General features: G+C 46.4%; 1 protein-coding gene across 2 annotated transcripts in view; it reads right to left on the reverse strand.

The window, feature by feature from the left end:
- LOC132825971 (collagen alpha-1(V) chain-like) overlaps positions 1-8,611 on the reverse strand; it is a 499,923-nt gene extending 491,312 nt beyond the window's left edge. For both annotated transcript variants that reach the window (XM_060841664.1, XM_060841663.1), the window contains exon 1: positions 8,164-8,611. In XM_060841664.1, coding sequence (XP_060697647.1) covers positions 8,164-8,263 — 100 coding nt within the window. In that variant the 5' untranslated portion in view covers positions 8,264-8,611. The remainder of the gene's footprint in view (positions 1-8,163) is intronic.
- Between the last annotated feature and the right edge of the window lie 8,885 nt (positions 8,612-17,496).

Raw genomic sequence — 17,496 nt, forward strand, 5'->3', positions numbered from 1 at the left:
ATGTTTTTGAGTGAGGCTAAGCAATTCTGGCACCATGCTGTTGGTTGGGAAGCTTGACTTGGTCGATCCTGCTGTTGGACACTGAATCCAGTTTGTGGAAAGGATGCATTATTTTTTCCAGGCAAATGACATTGCAGCAGATGACAGCAATGAACAACAGCTTGTGGACCCATTGCTTTTTCAGTTATTAGGAGGCTACCTTTCCCTGGAGTACCAGATACTAAAACCCTTCAAGAGTTAATGGATTTAGTTAAGGAATATTATGACCCCAAGCCTCTTCTAACTGAGATGCTATCGGTTTTACTCAGCAATTTGAGAACTAATAAACCTATTTTTGACTCGGTTAAGATTACTGGCAGAGGCATGTGACTTTAGTTTAATCCTTAATGAGATGCTGAGAGCCTGTTTGGTATGTGGGATTAATGATGTATCCATGCAAAATCACCTACTAACTGAAGCCCAACTAGACTTCAACAGGCACTATAACTGGTTTGATCATGGGAAAATATGAGTATATGAGTTGCAGGATATTCCCATAGCTGTGAACACGCCTGCCAGTCTGACTGAACTTGAGAAACACCACTTAGGTGCTAGCAATTGCATAGCCTCACTCAGAAAATATCCTGAATAGGGAGACTCAAGGTCAGCCCCCAGCAAAACCCCAAAACAAAGCCAAGCCTCAACTAAACAATTACATTTTTCTTCAGGCTTTAGGTCGGCAAGCCACTATAATTGTGCAAACTCAAGGCAGCTAAAGAGTCTCACTAGACCTAAATGGAGTAAGAGAACTCATCGGCCAGTATCCGGGAGGATGCACACCTTGGAAAGCCCACTTACATCTGACTTGGAATAGCTAAATCTTTTTAGCAACATCCAAATGAGAACCTATCAAAATAAAGGACTGGTTGAATGTCACCTGGTTCTAATGGAGGTTGATACCAGCGTGGCCGTTTCAGTGATCGCACAATCCGTCTTGAGAAATATTTGCTCTGGACACCGTTCCTTGCGTTTGCACAAGACTTTGGTTACATTGAGAACCAATACTGGGGAACCATTACAGATTAAGGGGACAACTTTGGTTCCTGTCTCTGATTAGAAGAAGCTGGTCCAGTTACCAATGATTATAGTTAATGGCTTGAGGCCAATCTTGAAGGGATGAAATTAGTTCAGAAAGGTTCACCTACATTAGCTCAACATTTTCGATTAGAAAATGACAGCATGAGTGAAATCCTAATTAATTACCCGGATGCTTTTCAGGAAGGTCTAGGGATGATCAAAGGAGATAAAGTCACCCTGCATGTTGGACAGGAAGCAATTCCATGATTCTGCAAGGCCCGCCCACTGCCATTTGCATTATGGGCAAAAGTCGAGGCAGGAATCAGGGGGCTGGAAAGGGAAGGAACCATCAAACCAGTCCTGGTTGTGGAATGGGCAGCACCGGTCACACTGACTGTGAAGCCTGATGGGTCGGTTCACCTTTCTGGGGATTTTAAACAAACGGTAACTGGATGTTTGAAGCTGGATAAATAACCAATCCCTCGCACACAGGACCCCCACAACATTCCGGGGGGGGGGGGGTTGGGGGTTGGAGGGGGAGCTGGCGGGAGTTTGGGGGGTGCTGGCGGGGGGGGAGGGGGTTGGGGGGGGCTGGCGGGGGGGGGGGGGGAGGGGTTTGGGGGTGCTGCCCTTCATGAAGCTGGACACGAATCTGTGTCCTTGCAATTGCGATGAAATGAGGATTCCCTGGAGTGTGCTACAGTGAATAGCCATAAGGGTTTATATCAAGAAATGAGGCTGCCATTTGGGGTATCGCCAGCCTGTGCAGTTTGTCAGTGGACATTGGAGAAGGTTTTTACAAGGTTTACACCAGATCACCATTTAGTCAGATGATGTGCTAATAACAGGGAAAACCAATAAAGAGTACTTAGAGCACTTGGACATAGTCCTTAGCTATTTCCCCCAGGTGGGTGTACATCTTAAAAGAAAAAACAATGTTTTCCAGGCATCCCAACTGATCTACCTGGGCTGCAGAGCTCACCAGATTGGGTTATACCATTTGGAAGATACAGTGAGGGGAATCAAAGTTGCCCTGGCTCCCATGTCTGTAACAGAGCTTGGGTCTTTCCTGAAGCTGGTGAATTATTACGGAAAGTTCACACACAATCTGGCCTCCGACCAGTCACCTTTGCATCAAGGGTCAGCCTTGGAAATGGTCAGGTAACCAAACCACAGCCTTGAGGGAAATGAAGAAAGAGCTTTCACGCTCTGAGGTGTTGGCGCAATGCGATCCCAAGCAAGATCTGGTATTGACATGTGACGCCTCACTGTACAGCATTAGGGAGGTATTCGCTCAATGGAGAGGAAAGGCCAGGACTTTGGCTAATGCAGAGCATAAATACACCCAGATGGAGATGGAAGGATTGGTGGTTATATCTGGAATCAGGAGGTTCCACCAATACCTTTACAGATGTAAATTTATAATAATAATAACAGACCACAAACCCCTGCTAGGTGTACTTAAAGAGGACTTGGCATTTCCGCCCATAACTCCAGGCCAAATTCAGCAGTGGGTTCGAATACTAACTGTTCATAATTACAAGTTAGAACATTGTCCAGGAGGCCAAGGACCAACTGCAGATTCACCGAGCCACCTCCTGCTGGCAGATACACCACCAGTGGCACCAATACTGGAAAACTACAGAATGGTTTCTAATTTTCTGGATGCACTTCCAGGCACAGCCGGCCTTAGCCACAGATCCAGTCCCAGCAAAACTGATCCAGCTGGTGAAAACCAAAGGACTGTCACATCCAGAACTGAAACCTTTATACACTCAGAGAGACCAGATCACCGCAGATGATGACATATCATTATGGGGAGTAACAGTGATGGTCAAGTGCAAAGGTCACTGCCAGATACTGGGTGAATTCCATCAGGATCATCCAGGGGTCTCCAAAATGAAGATATTGGCGAGAAGTTATGTCTAATGGCCAGGATTGGATGCAGACATCGTGGTGTTGGTGGGGCAGTGCCTACAAGGACAAACATTGCTGCCAGCAGCTCCCCCACATCCTCGGGAATGTCCGGGTAAAACCGGGATTCAGTTACATGTTAACTATTCAGGTCCTTTCATGGGCTTCATGTTCTTAGCGAGTGTGGATGCCCTCTCGCAAGGGCTGGATGTGCAAACAGTTCATTCGTCAAAGACGATGATAGATAACTTGTGTGTATCTTTTATAATGCACGGACTCCCGGAAGTGTTAGTCACAGATAATGATCCATTCTTTGCTAGCCAGGAATTTGGGTATTTCCTAGAGTCAAGTGGTACTTGACATATAAGGACAGCTCCGTACCATCCACCATCCAATAGTCTGGTACACAGGACAGTCCAAACTTCAAAGGCAGGCTTAAAGAAACAAATTACAGCTTCATTAAATACCAAACTGTCCAGATTCCTATTTGATTACAGGAACACGCCACATGCAACTACAAGGTTAGCTCCCTCAGAATTTCTAACGGGAAAACGATGACACACCAGGTTAAATCTGACCTTCCCAGACCTAGGGGGAGGGTGAAATGGCACCAGGAATGCCAATGCCAGACATAAGAATACACTAAGCAAGAGAGATAGTTCACTTCAGTGGACAAAGTTTGGTGTAGGAACCACAGGAATGGATCTGCATTGGTAAAGAGACATGGTCGATGTGAGGTAAGGTCCAGTGATGTATAATGTTTGGGTGGGTGGGTCAGACAGAACTGAACAAGCACGTGGACCATATAAATGCACAAAACTCACAAACGGTACAGTAGCAAAATATGCCCAGCTCTTTGACTGCTTTTCCGACTAGAACCCGTGGGCTCTCCCTCTCCAGGAAGCGTTGAAGATACCCTGGAATTGGAGGTGGACAGAGTGGATATTGCCGCCTCCAAGTCTGGGCCTTCTGAAGAGAAGAATTAATTCTTCCGAGACATTTTGGGGATGAGAGGTGAGCTACTGTGTGTTACACACTGCCCATACCAGAGGCAGAGTTGGAGGAACCTCACCCCAGGAGGAGTTACAAACCAAAGAACCAGTCTATGTCTTCAGACTCAGAGGGAGAGGGGAATCGTGATTGTAATGAGGGCAGCCAGGTGGACATCATAGAATATGAGTTCCCTGATTGGGGCTGTTAATCTGGTCCAATCAGGGACCCCTGGCTGACAGATACTAACAGGAGTGTCAGACATCCTCCTCACTGTGAGAACTGGCCCTGAGGGCACTGGATCAGTGTCAAGGATTCTCCATGTGAAAATAAAGGGTGATTTGATGATGGGAAACCGACCTCTGTGGAGTTATTTCACTTACCTCATCCCAAATACCAATGTGCACATGATGTGTGTAACAATCCAGAGTGAGTGCTGAGCAATGTATTTACACTCTTCTCCCCAGATATCTCCAAATAGGAATTTCTGCCTCACTGCCCCCGACTCATGAACACAGCTCACAGTGACTGCGTCACCCTCCCTTTCCAGTATCATGCTTCGAGACATCCGTTACCCAAGCACCAGCTTAACCTGCTGTTTACAGAGATAATTACCTAATCCCCAAACACTATCTACTCCAACTACAACATCGCCTTTACCTTCGTCTACCACTGTCTCATACTCACACACACATTCACACATTCAACACACATCCACATCATCATCATCATTATCATCATCAGTGGTCCTTTGCAAATGAGGATGACTCTCTTCCACTCTCAGAGTGAGTCTGTAAGTGGCTGGACAGACCACTGTGACCTCCACAGACTCTGCTACATTTGGGGCAGGTGATGGTCACAGAAAGGGGTGGGTGGGGCATTAGTGTGGGGCATTAGTGTGCTCCCTTTGCTGTTTTTGCCTGGTTTCTGCTTTTTCCCAGTGGCCAGTCTGAAGGTGCTCAACACCTTCCCAGATGCTCCTCCCTCACTTGTTTGGTCCTGGGCCAATAATTCCCAGGGGTCTGTGGGAATGCCGCACTTCCCCAGTGAGGCCTAGAGGGTATCCCTGAAGTGCTTCCTCTGTCCTCCTGGGGCTCACCTGCCCTGTCGGAGTTGGGAGTAGGGAATCTCGTGTCGGTCATGGGGACAACATGCCCAGCCCACTGCAGCTGATGAAGGTGTGGGTGGTCAGTACCTCGATGTTGGGGATGTCGGCCTGGTCGGGGTGACTGGTGTTGGTGCATCTTTCTTCTCAGCAGTTTCCCAGGATCCTGGGCAGGCAGTGTTGGTGGGACAGCTCCAGTGCCTTGAGGTGTCTGCTGTAGACAATCCATGGCTCACAGCCGTATAGGAGGGCTCTGTAGACCATGGGCTTGGTGTCAGGTCTGATGTTGTTGGTCTCGAACACCCTTTTACTGAGGCGGCCGAAGGCTGCGCTAGCACGCTGGGGGGCACTGCTGCACCTTGTCATCAAAAACTGCTTTGGCCGACAGGACCCCTCCGAGGTTCTGGTAGTGACCAACATTCTCTCAGGCCTCCCCATGGACCTTGATGATCAGGGATTCACTCCACAATCCCAGGCCAGTTTGGTGGAGGACCTTCATCTCGCACATGTTGAGGGTGAGACCCATGCTCTCAAATGTCTCTGTAAGGTGCTGACGATGGTCTGGAGTACATCCTGTGAGATTGCACATGCACAAGCATCATCTACGAACTGCAGCTAATGGCACTGGTGACACACACTCTCACACACACACACACCCTTATACACACTCACATATCCACAGCCACACTCAAATACATACACACACTCTCACACACACACTCCTGCACATACATAAATATACACATACTCACTCTAACACACACCAACTCACACGCGCACACACACACATACTCACACAAATTCCCTGCTCCAGACAAACATTTCTAGATATTTGTGTCCTCTTAACAGAGCTTTACTTCCCATTCAGTTTGGTTGGGATGAAAAGGCTTCCCTTTGGGACACAGGGTTTGGAATGACCAATCAGAACTGCACAGCCTGAGTGACCAGTTCAAATTACCAATAGGGGTCACCCAGTCTGAGTGACCGATTAGAATGACCAATCAGAGATACACAGCCTGAGTGAAAGGTTAATGACCAATTGGCATCACACAACCTGAGCGATTAATGAGGATAGCCAATCAGAGTCACATCACCCGAGTGACTGATTACTATGTGTAACAGATAAATATCTGACCAATTTACTGTTGGCCATTTTTCCAGCTCCTGGCTGGTCACCAGTTGCTGGAGAGAAGGTCTCGCGTCCTAGTCAATGTAAGGCACTCAGCTCAGCAGCCAGCAGCTGTCATTTGAACCTTGACCCTGGGCAAATAACACAGCAGTTCAGTCTCACCAGCCTTACCAATACCAATACCAATCCCTTGCCCCCACTGAACCTTTCCATTCAACCCTCCCCTTCCCCAAGAACACAGGCAATTGACCCTTTCTAACCTGTAAAAATGTAATCACAGGAACACATCCAGCAAAGGACACACCGGGGCCTATCATGTCAGCACCAGACTAATATTTCCCTTCAATTTCCTGTTGCCTGGAGAATGGCCGATTCAGACAGATGATGACCAGATCTGAGCTGCAGTGTCACAGTGACAGCTTTCACCACACTGGGTTTGGCTGAGCAGAGTGGAAATCTCTCTGAGCTGGGAAGATGTGTGATGCCAGTCCCCTGGGTCTGGGACATGGACAGAGCTGGTGGTGAAACCCAGAGGGTCAGTACTGTCTCTATCCTCTTAGTGTGAAAATGGCAGGACCTGGTATACCTGGACTGTGTCCCACTGAGTGCCTTTCCGAAGTTGCAAGCAAGCAACACCCTTTTATCTGTCTAAGACTGGGCTTTATCGGCTCATATTTCAAAGACAGTTATTATAACTAAATCCTGAAGGAAATCTGAATCCAGACAACTGCCTCTCTCCTTTAAAATTCTCCTCCATTAGAGGAGACAGAGAAGGAACCCGAGTGAGATGTATAAAATTATCAGGGGTACAGATAGGAAGAAACTTTTCCTTTTGGAGGAGGAATCAATGACCAGAGTGGCAGAGATTGAAGGTAAGGGGAAGGAAGGGATGTGAGGAAAAACTGTTTCACCCAGGGTGTGGTGGGAATTTGGAACCCACTGCCTGTAATGGAGGGAGAGGCAGAACCCCTCATCCTACTGAAGAAGGATCTAGATATATACTTGCAATACCAAGGTGGACAGGCTCTGAACCAAGTGCTGGGGAATGGGATGAGACGGGTTAGGTAGTTGTTTTTGACCAGCACAGACATGATGGGCTAAAGTGTCTTTTTTTGCGTTGAAGATCTCTGATTGTTTGCATTGGAAAGTTATTCCCTGTGTTGAGAATCTCATTGGGACCTTCAGCAGAAATTAGTCTGTCATTCATGAACATTTACGAGCAAGAGCCACCCTGGTCTGGAGACATTAACTCTGCTTCTATCTCTCCCTTCAGAGCTGCTGGTGGACCTGCTGGTTTTAATTCAGTCATGGAGATATTTCCATGTCACACATTGACAGTCATTGACTCATAACTCATCCCAAACTGGCCTGAACCAATCTCTAAATGCAACCCCACGCCCCAGAACTGTTTCCAATCTCCCACTTTCCAACCCCTCAAGCGCTGTCCTGGGAGGCTGTTCGGTTTGTGATGCTGAGACTGGGGTAGGAATGGGGTTTGTGAAGAGTTGGCTGGGGACAGCAGGAGGGAGTGGATCTGAGAATTGACACTAGGTCCAGCGAAAGCCAGCAGCCCGCTCTGAGGCTGGCCCGGAGGGGAAAAAAAACTTCCAACTTAAACATGAACGCAGACAAAAGAACAAGCAGAAAGTTTCTGTGAGGAAGTGATTGGTTCAGAGCAGGTTGTGTCAGAGCGGAGTCTGAACAAGGATTCCGAGGAACCTGATCTCACCAAATAAAACTCCTTCTAAGAAAGGAATGCACTCAATTCAAACAAACTAATGGAGTCCACATTGAGAGTGTCAGGGAGTGGGGAGGAGGGGGAGATGGAGAGCAAGTCTGATTCAGTTCACTTGAAATCTCGAACCAATGACATCGCCAGTAAAGGAGAGGGTTTGAATGGAGTTTGCAGCCTCCTGGGGAGTTCCTGGGGAGTGAGGATAGATTGGGGTCAGTAACAGTCTGCACTTACCTGCATGAACATAAGTTATTACTGAGAGGGTGAGGATTTGTAAAGTTACAGCACAGTCCCAAAGCGATGTCGCTCTCCTCCAGCGGCTCCGATTATCCATATCGTCACCAGCTCAGTTACACAAGGGGATGGCAATGACTGGGGTGAGGGTTTGGGGAGGGGGGTGGGGGTGGGGGGGAGTCAGGAATTCGGGGGTGGGGGCAGACGGGCGTGAGGAGGGGGATATCTAGGAAGCCATTGGGTGATTCGGGTTCTCTTCAGTGTCTCAGCCCCAGCTCCGGGCTCCTCTCTGCTGCCTCGGCAAACTGGCCTTTCTTTCCCCGAGCTGACAGCAAAACCTGGGCTCCCTCACAGTCTCCTGGAGCTGAACAATTCTGCAGCAACAAAAAACTGCAACAAGAGATTTGGTGGTTTGGGATCTCGCCCCCACCCCTCTTCGCTCTCTCACTGCCCACTCAAACTCAAAGGGCTGAGACCGCCCAGAACAGCCTGCACTTTATTGGGCACTTGGGGAGGGAGGGAAAGGGAGGGCGCTGGAAACACATCCAGAACTCAGGCTGCAAGTTCTAACTTTATTTTATTTCCATCAACCAACAGGAGAGGCCGCGGCTGAAGCGGCAACTTTAAACATTCAACAATACACAGTCAAATAAATACAAACCCACAGGATCCCAAACCCACTGAATCCCAACACACACAGCATCCCAAAACACACGATGCCAAATGCACAATCCTGAACATGTGATTCCAAACACAGGGTCTATATTCAGGATTTCAGACAGGATGCCAAACAAATGATCAAAAAACACTAGATCTCAAACACAGGATCCTGAAAGACAGGAACACAAAGCTTTCCAAAAGTATGGTCCCAAAACAAGCGGGTCCCCGCAACAGGATGCCGAGCGAATTGCCAAGGCACTATCTCACACACCTTTATTTATTCGGTATCTTTGTCTCTTCCTTTCTCTATCTGCTTCTCAATTTAGGTCTCTCGCACTCTGTCTCTCTCTCTCACACTCTGTCTATATATATCTCACTATCTTTTTCTGCCTGTGTATCTCTCATCTCTGTTTATATCTCACTATCTCTCTCTGTATCAAACTCTCTATCTATGTATATCTCAGTATCTCCCTCTGTATATATCTCTCACTCTCTCTGTCTCTCTCTCTCTGTCTGTATATATCTCTTGTCTGTATATCTCTCTCACTCTCTGTCACAATCTCTGCATCTATCTCTCTGTCTGTATCATCTCTCTCTGTTCTCTTTTTTTTCTATAACTCACACTTTCCCTTCATATATTGGTCCTTGATGGTTTGGAGTTTGGGGAACGGAGTGGAGAGCCACATCCCTCCTTCGGAATCAAGGAGTTGTATGTGGAGCAGAGAGTGGAAAGGCCTTGAATAAGGGAAGCAGGAGGGAATGGGAGGAGGTGTGGGGGAGAGGGGATCTGAGGGGAGGGTGGAGTGACCCTTCCCTCACAGTTAGAATGCCTCAGCCTCCAGAGCCGAACAGCTTTGGGCGTCCTTGTACATGAGTCTCAAAAATGTAGCATTCAAGTTCCGTGGGTAATTGGAAAAGACAAATGGAATGTTGGGTTTTACTTCAAACAGAATGGAATCCAAAAGTAGGGAGGTTTTACTAAAACTCTCAAACAAACCGGTCAGATCACAGCCAGAATACATGAACAGTTTTGCCCCTCTTTATCTAAGGGAAGATGGACTGCCATTAGAGGCAGCGCAGGGAAGGGTCATTCAGCTGATCCCAGATATGGATGGACTGTCTTATAAGGAGATGTTGAGTAGGTTGAGCCTGTAGTCATTGGTGTTCAAAACGTTATTGAAACATACAGATTCTTAGAGAACTTTACCAGTTTCCAAATCTCCCCCATCCCATCCCAGATCCAACCCTCCAGCATGGCACCACACTCTTGTCCTACCTGTCCATTTTCCTTCCCACCTATCCACTCCAAACTATCACCATCACCCCCCGCCCACTCCATCTACCTCCTTCCCAGCTACCTTCCCCCACCCCTACACACCTATTTATCTGTCAGGCCCTTTTTCTCCCCTCCACACAGTCCTGATGAAGGGCACATGTCCGAAATGTCGATTCTCCAGCTCCTCAGATGCTGCCTGACCTGCTGTGCTTTTCCAGCACCACACCATTTGACTCTGAGCTCCAGTATCTGCAGTCCTCACTCTCTCTATGTTAAGAGTGCCGATTTGGTCATTCACCTTCTCTGAGATCCCACTGACACGATCACTACAACCTTCTCCCTCTGAGTCCGAGGACCTTGGTTGATCCTTTTTCTTGGAGAGCCTTGTGAGGGTCTTTTATCGCCAGGTCAGCTTCTTCTGACTTGGCATCCTGTATGAGAAGTGTATACCACCTGGGAGCTCACCCTTGCACCAGGAGTGCCTCGGTAGTATTTCACTCTCTTCTTTCAGCAATAAAGGCATCATGGCAGTAACATCCACCACGTCCATCTCTGATTCTGAAGACTCGTCAAAACTTAACAGAGAGGGTAATCTGAATCTTCGAAAAAGTAGGGCACATTTTGCTCTGTTTGTGAATTCATGGCTTGCATTTGGTCCACATGCTTGTTCAGGACTGCTGCACCTACCTGAACTATATACCTCACTGGTCCTGAATTCACGTTGAACATGCCTCTTGCCTATGCAGGGCCATTCTTTGGTTCTTACACTTTTGACCCCTGTATCAAACTGTCTCTTTCACTTGGTGGAGTCTTGGGTCTGGCACTGGTGTTCCTAATGTCGTTTCAGCCTCCTCCCCCAAGTCCAGGAAGATCATCCTTAACCCTGATGCGATATCTTCTACTCATTAGCAACTCTGGTGGTGCTATCCCTGTAGGCACATGTACATTGTCCTATAATCCAATAAGAACCATGGCAACTAAGAATATCATTTCTTCAAGTCTGCCTTCAACGTTTGAACTGCCACGCCATTGGATGATGGGTAGCATGGAGCTGTCCTTATACGTTGAAGAGTGAAGATCAAGAAAGACAGGTACAGGGAATGCTGGATGAATAGAGACGTTGAGGCTCTGGTAAAGAAAAAGAAGGAAGCATATGTTAGGTATAGACCCAGGGATCAAATGAATCCCTTGAGAGTTAATAGGGCAGTAAAAGCACATTTAAAAGGGAAATCAGGAGGGCAAAAAGAGGACATGAGATAGCTTTGGCCAATAAAGTTAAGGGAGTATTCAAAGGGTATCTATAAAACACAAAGGACAAAAGAGTAACTAGGGAGCAAATAGGGTCCCTTATCGATCAGAAAGGCTACCAATGTGCGGAACCAGAGCAGATGGGCGAGATATGAAATGAATATTTGGCATCAGTGTTTACTGTGGAGAAAGATATGGAAGTTGGACAACTTGGAGAAATAAATAACAATATCTTGAAAAAAGTATATAAATTCCCAGGACCTGATCAGGTGTACCCAAGAACTTTGTGGGAAGCTAAGGAAGTGATTGCGGGGCCCCTTGCTGAGATATTTGTATTATACGTGGCCACAGGTGAGATGTTGGAAGACTGGAGGTTGGCTAACGTGGTGCTACTATTTCAAATTTGCTGTAAAGAAAAGCCAGGGAACTATAGACCAGTGAGCCTGACATCAGTGGTGGGTAAGTTGTTGGAGATTCTGAGGGACAGGATTTACATGTATTTGAAAAGGCAAGGACTGATTAGGGATAGTCAACATGGTTTTGTGTGTGGGAAATGGTGTCTCACAAACTTAATTGAGTTTCTTGAAGAAGTGTCAAAGACGTCTGATGAAGGCAGAGTTGTGGACATTGTCTATATGGACTTCAGTAAGGTGTTCAACAAGGTTCCAAATGGTAGACTGGTTAACATGGTTAGATCAGATGGAATACAGGAAGAGCCAGCCATTTGGATACAAGTTAGGAGACAATAGACAATAGGTGCAGGAGTAGGCCATTCTGCCCTTCGAGCCTGCACCACCATTCAATATGATCATGGCTGATCATCCTTAATCAGTATCCTGTTCCTGCCTTATCTCCATAACCTTTGATTCCACTATCCTTGAGAGCTCTATCCAACTCTTTCTTAAATGAATCCAGAGACTGGGCCTCCACTGCCCTCTGGGGCAGAGCATTCCACACAGCCACCACTCTCTGGGTGAAGAAGTTTCTCCTCATCTCAGTCCTAAATGATCTACCCCGTATTTTTAAGCTGTGTCCTCTGGTTCGGCACTCACCCATCAGCGGAAACATGTTTCCTGCCTCCAGAGTGTCCAATCTTTTAATAATCTTATATGTCTCAATCAGATCCCCTCTCAGTCTTCTAAACTCAAGGGTGTACAAGCCCAGTCGCTCCAGTCTTTCAGTGTAAGGTAATCCCGCCATTCCAGGAATTGACCTCATGAACCTACGCTGCACTCCCTAAATAGCCAGAATGTCTTTCCTCAAATCTGGAGGACAGAGGGTGGTGATACAGGGATGCTTTTCAGATTGGAGGCCCATGACCAGAGATGTGCAACAAGGATCAGTACTGGGTCCACTGCTTTTTGTCACTTATATAAATGATTTGGATGTAAATATAGGGGGGGGAATGGTTCATAAATTTGCAGATTACACCAAAATGGGTGGTGTAGTGGACAGCGAAAGTTACCTCAGAGCACAAAAGGACCTTGATCAGATGGGCTGAGGAGTGGCAGATGGAGTTTAAGACAGATAAATGCGAGGTATGACATTCTGGGAGGGCAAATCAGGGCAGGACTTAAACACTTAATGGCAAAGTTATAGAGAATGTTGCTGAACAAGCGACCTTGGAGTGCAGATCCATTGTTCCTTAAAAGTGGAGTCACAGGTAAGTAGGGCAGTGAAGAAGGTGTTTGGAATGTTTGTCTTTCTCAGTGCATTAAGTATAGAAGTTTAGCGATCATATTGTGGCAGTACAGGATACTGGTAGGCCACGTTTAGAATATTGTGTTCAATATTATCAAGCTGGAGAGGGTTCAGAAGTGATTTATCAGGATGTTTCTGGCTATGTAAGGTTTGAGCTATAAAGAAAGGCTGGATAGGCTGGTACTTTTTTCACTGGAGTGTAGGAGGTTGAGAAGCAATCTGGTAGAAGTTAATAAAATAATGAGAGGAATAGATGGAATTAATGGTAGTTACCTTTTCCCTAGGTGGATTGCAAGACTAGGGGGCACATTTTTAAGGTGAGAGCAGAGAGGTTTAACAAAGATATAAGGCAAAATCTTTACACAGCGGGTGGGTCACCTGTTCAATGAGTTTCCTGAGAAAGTGGTGGATGTGGGTACAATTGCAATGTTTAAAGATAGATACATGAATAGGAAAGATTTGGAGAGATATGAGCTAGGAGCAGGCAGTTAGGATTAGTTTAGTTTGGATTATATTCAGCATGGACTGGTTGAACCAAAGGGTTTTTTTTCCGTGCTGTATGACTCTATGACCCTAATTCTGGTTTCTCTGCTGTAGGAAATATGTTGTTAAACTTGAAAGGGTTCAGAAAAGATTTAAACGGATGTTGCTGGGATTGGAGGCTTTGATTTACAGGGAGAGGCTGACTCGGCTAGGGCTATTTTCCCTGGTGCATCAGAGGTGACCTTGTAGAGGTTTATAAAATCATGATGGGCATGGATACTGTAAATAGCCAAGGTCTTCTCCTAGGTTGGGGGGGCGTTGAAAACTAGAGGGCACAGCTTATGGTGAGAGGGGAAAGATTTAAAAGAGACCTAAAAGGTAGCATTTTCATGCAGGTATGAAATAAACTGCCAGAGAAAGTCGTGGAGGCTGGTACAATTACAACATTTAAAAGACAGCCGGATGGGTATATTGCAAGGAAAGTGGGATATGGAGCAAATGCTGGCAAATGGGATTAATTTAGGATATCTGGTCGGCATGAAGTGATGGACTGAAGGGTCTGTTTCTGTGCTGTACATCTCAATGACTCAATAACTTTAAGTTCAGAAAGACCAGCAAGAGTGTCCAATTCCACTGGAATACCATACAAATTATATTTTCCAAAGATAAAGCCAGTTAAGTACCTGTTTGAAGTCCAGCTGGGCTTCAGCTAGCAGATGCTTTTGCATGGTTACATCATTAATCCCACATTCCAAAAGGTTTCTCAGCACCTTGTTAAGGGTTAAACCAAAGTCATGTACCCTCGCCAGTTGTCTTCACTGAGTCAGAAATCCTGATACGGATTCTCAAAGTGCCGAGTAAAACTGATAACATCTTAGAATTTGAGAAGGCTGGGGTCATACCATTCCTTAATTAAATCCATCAAATCTCTGGGGCGGCACAGTGGTTAGCACGGCTGCCTCACATATCCAGGGGACCTGGGTTTGATGCCAGACTTGGGCGACTTTCTGCGTGGAGTTTGCACGTTTTCCCCGTGTCTGCGGGGGTTTCCTCCAGGTGCACTGGTTTCTTCCCACAATCTGAAGATGTGCAGGTCAGGCGAATAGGCCATGCTAAATTGCCCTGAGTGTTCAGGAATGTGTGGATTAGGTGCAATTTGGAGATGCTGGTGTTGGACTGGGACGGACAAAGTTAAAAATCACACAACACCAGGTGATAGTCCAACAGTTTTACTTGGAGGCACTAGCTTTCGGAGCGACGCTCCTTCCTCAGGTGTTAGTGGAGCTCACACTGACACTCGCACACACTTACTCCATCTCCCCCGCACACACCCCACAAAAGATTATGGAGTGAAATTGTACTTGCAGAATTACTTTTTATTTTGCTCAAAAACTGCATAAATCCATGTAAAATTATGTAAATCCCATTTTAGAAACAGAATCAGTCTGACCTAACATTGGGACACAGACAGTCTTTAACTTCACACTTTCAATGCATTGTCTGAGCTGAGATGGCAGCTAATGTTAAAAGCCACCTTGAGAATGTCAAGTTAAAAATCACACAACACCAGGTTATAGTCCAACCGGTTTAACTGAAAGCACTAGCTTTCGGAGCACTGCTCCGTCATCAGGTAGTCACTCCATAACGTGTGTGCTTGTGTGTGTGTGTGTGTGTGTGTGGGGGGGGGGGCGGGGGGAGACCAAGTGAGTGTGTCTGTGTGTATGTGTGTGTGTGTGTGAGCTCCATAACCACCTGATGAAGGAGCAGTGCTCTGTCAGCTAGTGCCTCCAAATAAACCTGTGGGACTATAACCTGGTGTTGTGTAATTTTTAACTTTGTACACCCCAGTCCAACACCGGCACCTCCAAATCAGGATAACTTTAGATTACAAGACAATACAGACAGACTGGTGAAATGGGCTGATCCAGTTGCAAATGGATCTTAATCTGGTAAATGTGAGGTGATAGACTTGGGTAGGACAAACAAGATAAGGGAATACATGACGAGCAGCAGGAGCCTGGAAATCACTCCAGGACCTCAGGGTGCATGTACACTGGTCTCTTAAAGTATCAGCACAACTGAATAAAGTGGTTAAGAAAGCATATCAAATTCTTGCCTATACTGATCAAGGCATAGGATTTAGAAGCAGGGAAGTTATGCTGGGACTGAATAAAATGTTGGTTCCAGCCACAGCTAGAATATTGTGTGCAGTTCTGGAACCCACACTATAGGAGGAATGTGATAACACTGGAGAGAGCGCCAGGGAGATTTACCAGGATAATTACCAGCCTGGGCTGGAGAGTTTCTGTAATGAAGGGAAATTGGCCAGATTGGTTTTGTCTGCAAATGTGTTGCTGGTCAAAGCACAGCAGGCCAGGCAGCATCTCAGGAATAGATTGGTTTTGTTTTCATTGAAGCAGAGGAGATTGAGGGGGGATATGATTGAGATGGATAAAATTATGAGGGACATAGAAAAGGTGGATGGGAAGAAACTTTTCCCTTTGATAGATCAGGTAGCATTGATTGAAAGTAAGGGGACAGGAGAGGATGGGGAGAAAAACATTTTCACCCAGACAATAGAGGGAATCTGGAATTAAGAGTGGTGGGTATCTGGAATTAAGGGTGGTGGAGGCATAAACCATCATCACATTCAGATGTATAGTTGTGATGCCAAATATACAAGATTATGGGTTGTGAATGTGGTGCTGGAAAACCACAGCAGGTCAGGCAGCATGTGAGGAGCAGGAGAATCGACGTTTTGGGCATAGGCCCTTGATCAGGAATGAGGCTCTTCCTGGCCCACACACTCTCGACTCTGATCTCCAGCAGTCCTCACTTTCTCCAAGATTATGGGGTGGCACGGTGGCGCAGTGGTTAGCAGTGCTGCCTCACAGTGCCACGGTCCACATCGAGCGACTGTCTGCATGCAGTTTGCATGTTCTTTCCGTGTCTGCATGGGTTTCCTGCAGGTACTCTGGCTTCCTCCCACAGTCCAAAGATGTACAGTTTAGGTGGATTGGCCACGCTAAGTTGTCCACGCTGGGTGGGATAGCCATGATGGGATATGTGGGTTTACATGGATAAAGTGTGGGGGTGGGTCTGGGTGGAACACTTTTTGGAGGGCCAGCGAGGACTTGAATGGCCTGCATCCACTGTGTAAGGATTTGAGGTCATTCTATGGGCCAAGTATTAGAAAACAATAGTAGAATAATTAGGTGGTTGTTTGACTGGCACAGACTTGATGGGCCAAAGGATCTTTTTCTACACTGAATCTCGCTATGACTTGATGATTCAACTTCTTGAAGTGAAAATAAAGCTTTCTCTAAACTGTGTCCATTAAACATTCTAGTTCAGGGTGAGATACAGAGTAAAGTTCCCTCTACTCTGATAAAACTGAAAGAAAAGCTCCTCAAACAAGGCTTTGTGGGTAGAATTGAGGGATGTTAAGGAGGCAGCCAGTTTACTGGGAGTGCATGACAAGCCTCTAAAGAGTCAGTGGGAAATAGAGAAGCAAATATGTAGACAGTTCACAGAGGTGTGTAAGAGTAATAATCAGGTAATTATACACAGGGACTTCAACTTTCCCAACATTAATTGGGATAGTCATAGTGTCAAGGGTTTAGAGGGGGCAGATTTCATGAAATATGTCCAGGGAGGGTTTTGTATCAATACGTAGAAGGCCCAACAAGGGATGGTGCAGTGCTGGATCTGGTTCCAGGGAAGAAAGCTGGCCATGTGATCTATGTAGCAATGGGGGAGCATTTAGGCAATAGCAGCCACAACACAGTATGGTGCAAATTTGCTATGAACAAGGAAAAAGATAGCCTGCCAAAGACTGGGGAATGCAGATTTTGTTTTATTAAAATAAAGCAGGATCTGGCCAAAGTTGACTGGGAACAGTTCTTTGTAGGTAAACCTACAACGGAGCAGTGGTGGAGTGGGGGCATTCTGAAAGGAGAGTACAG

Source organism: Hemiscyllium ocellatum, chromosome 21, assembly GCF_020745735.1.
Source record: "Hemiscyllium ocellatum isolate sHemOce1 chromosome 21, sHemOce1.pat.X.cur, whole genome shotgun sequence".
NCBI lineage: Eukaryota > Metazoa > Chordata > Chondrichthyes > Orectolobiformes > Hemiscylliidae > Hemiscyllium > Hemiscyllium ocellatum.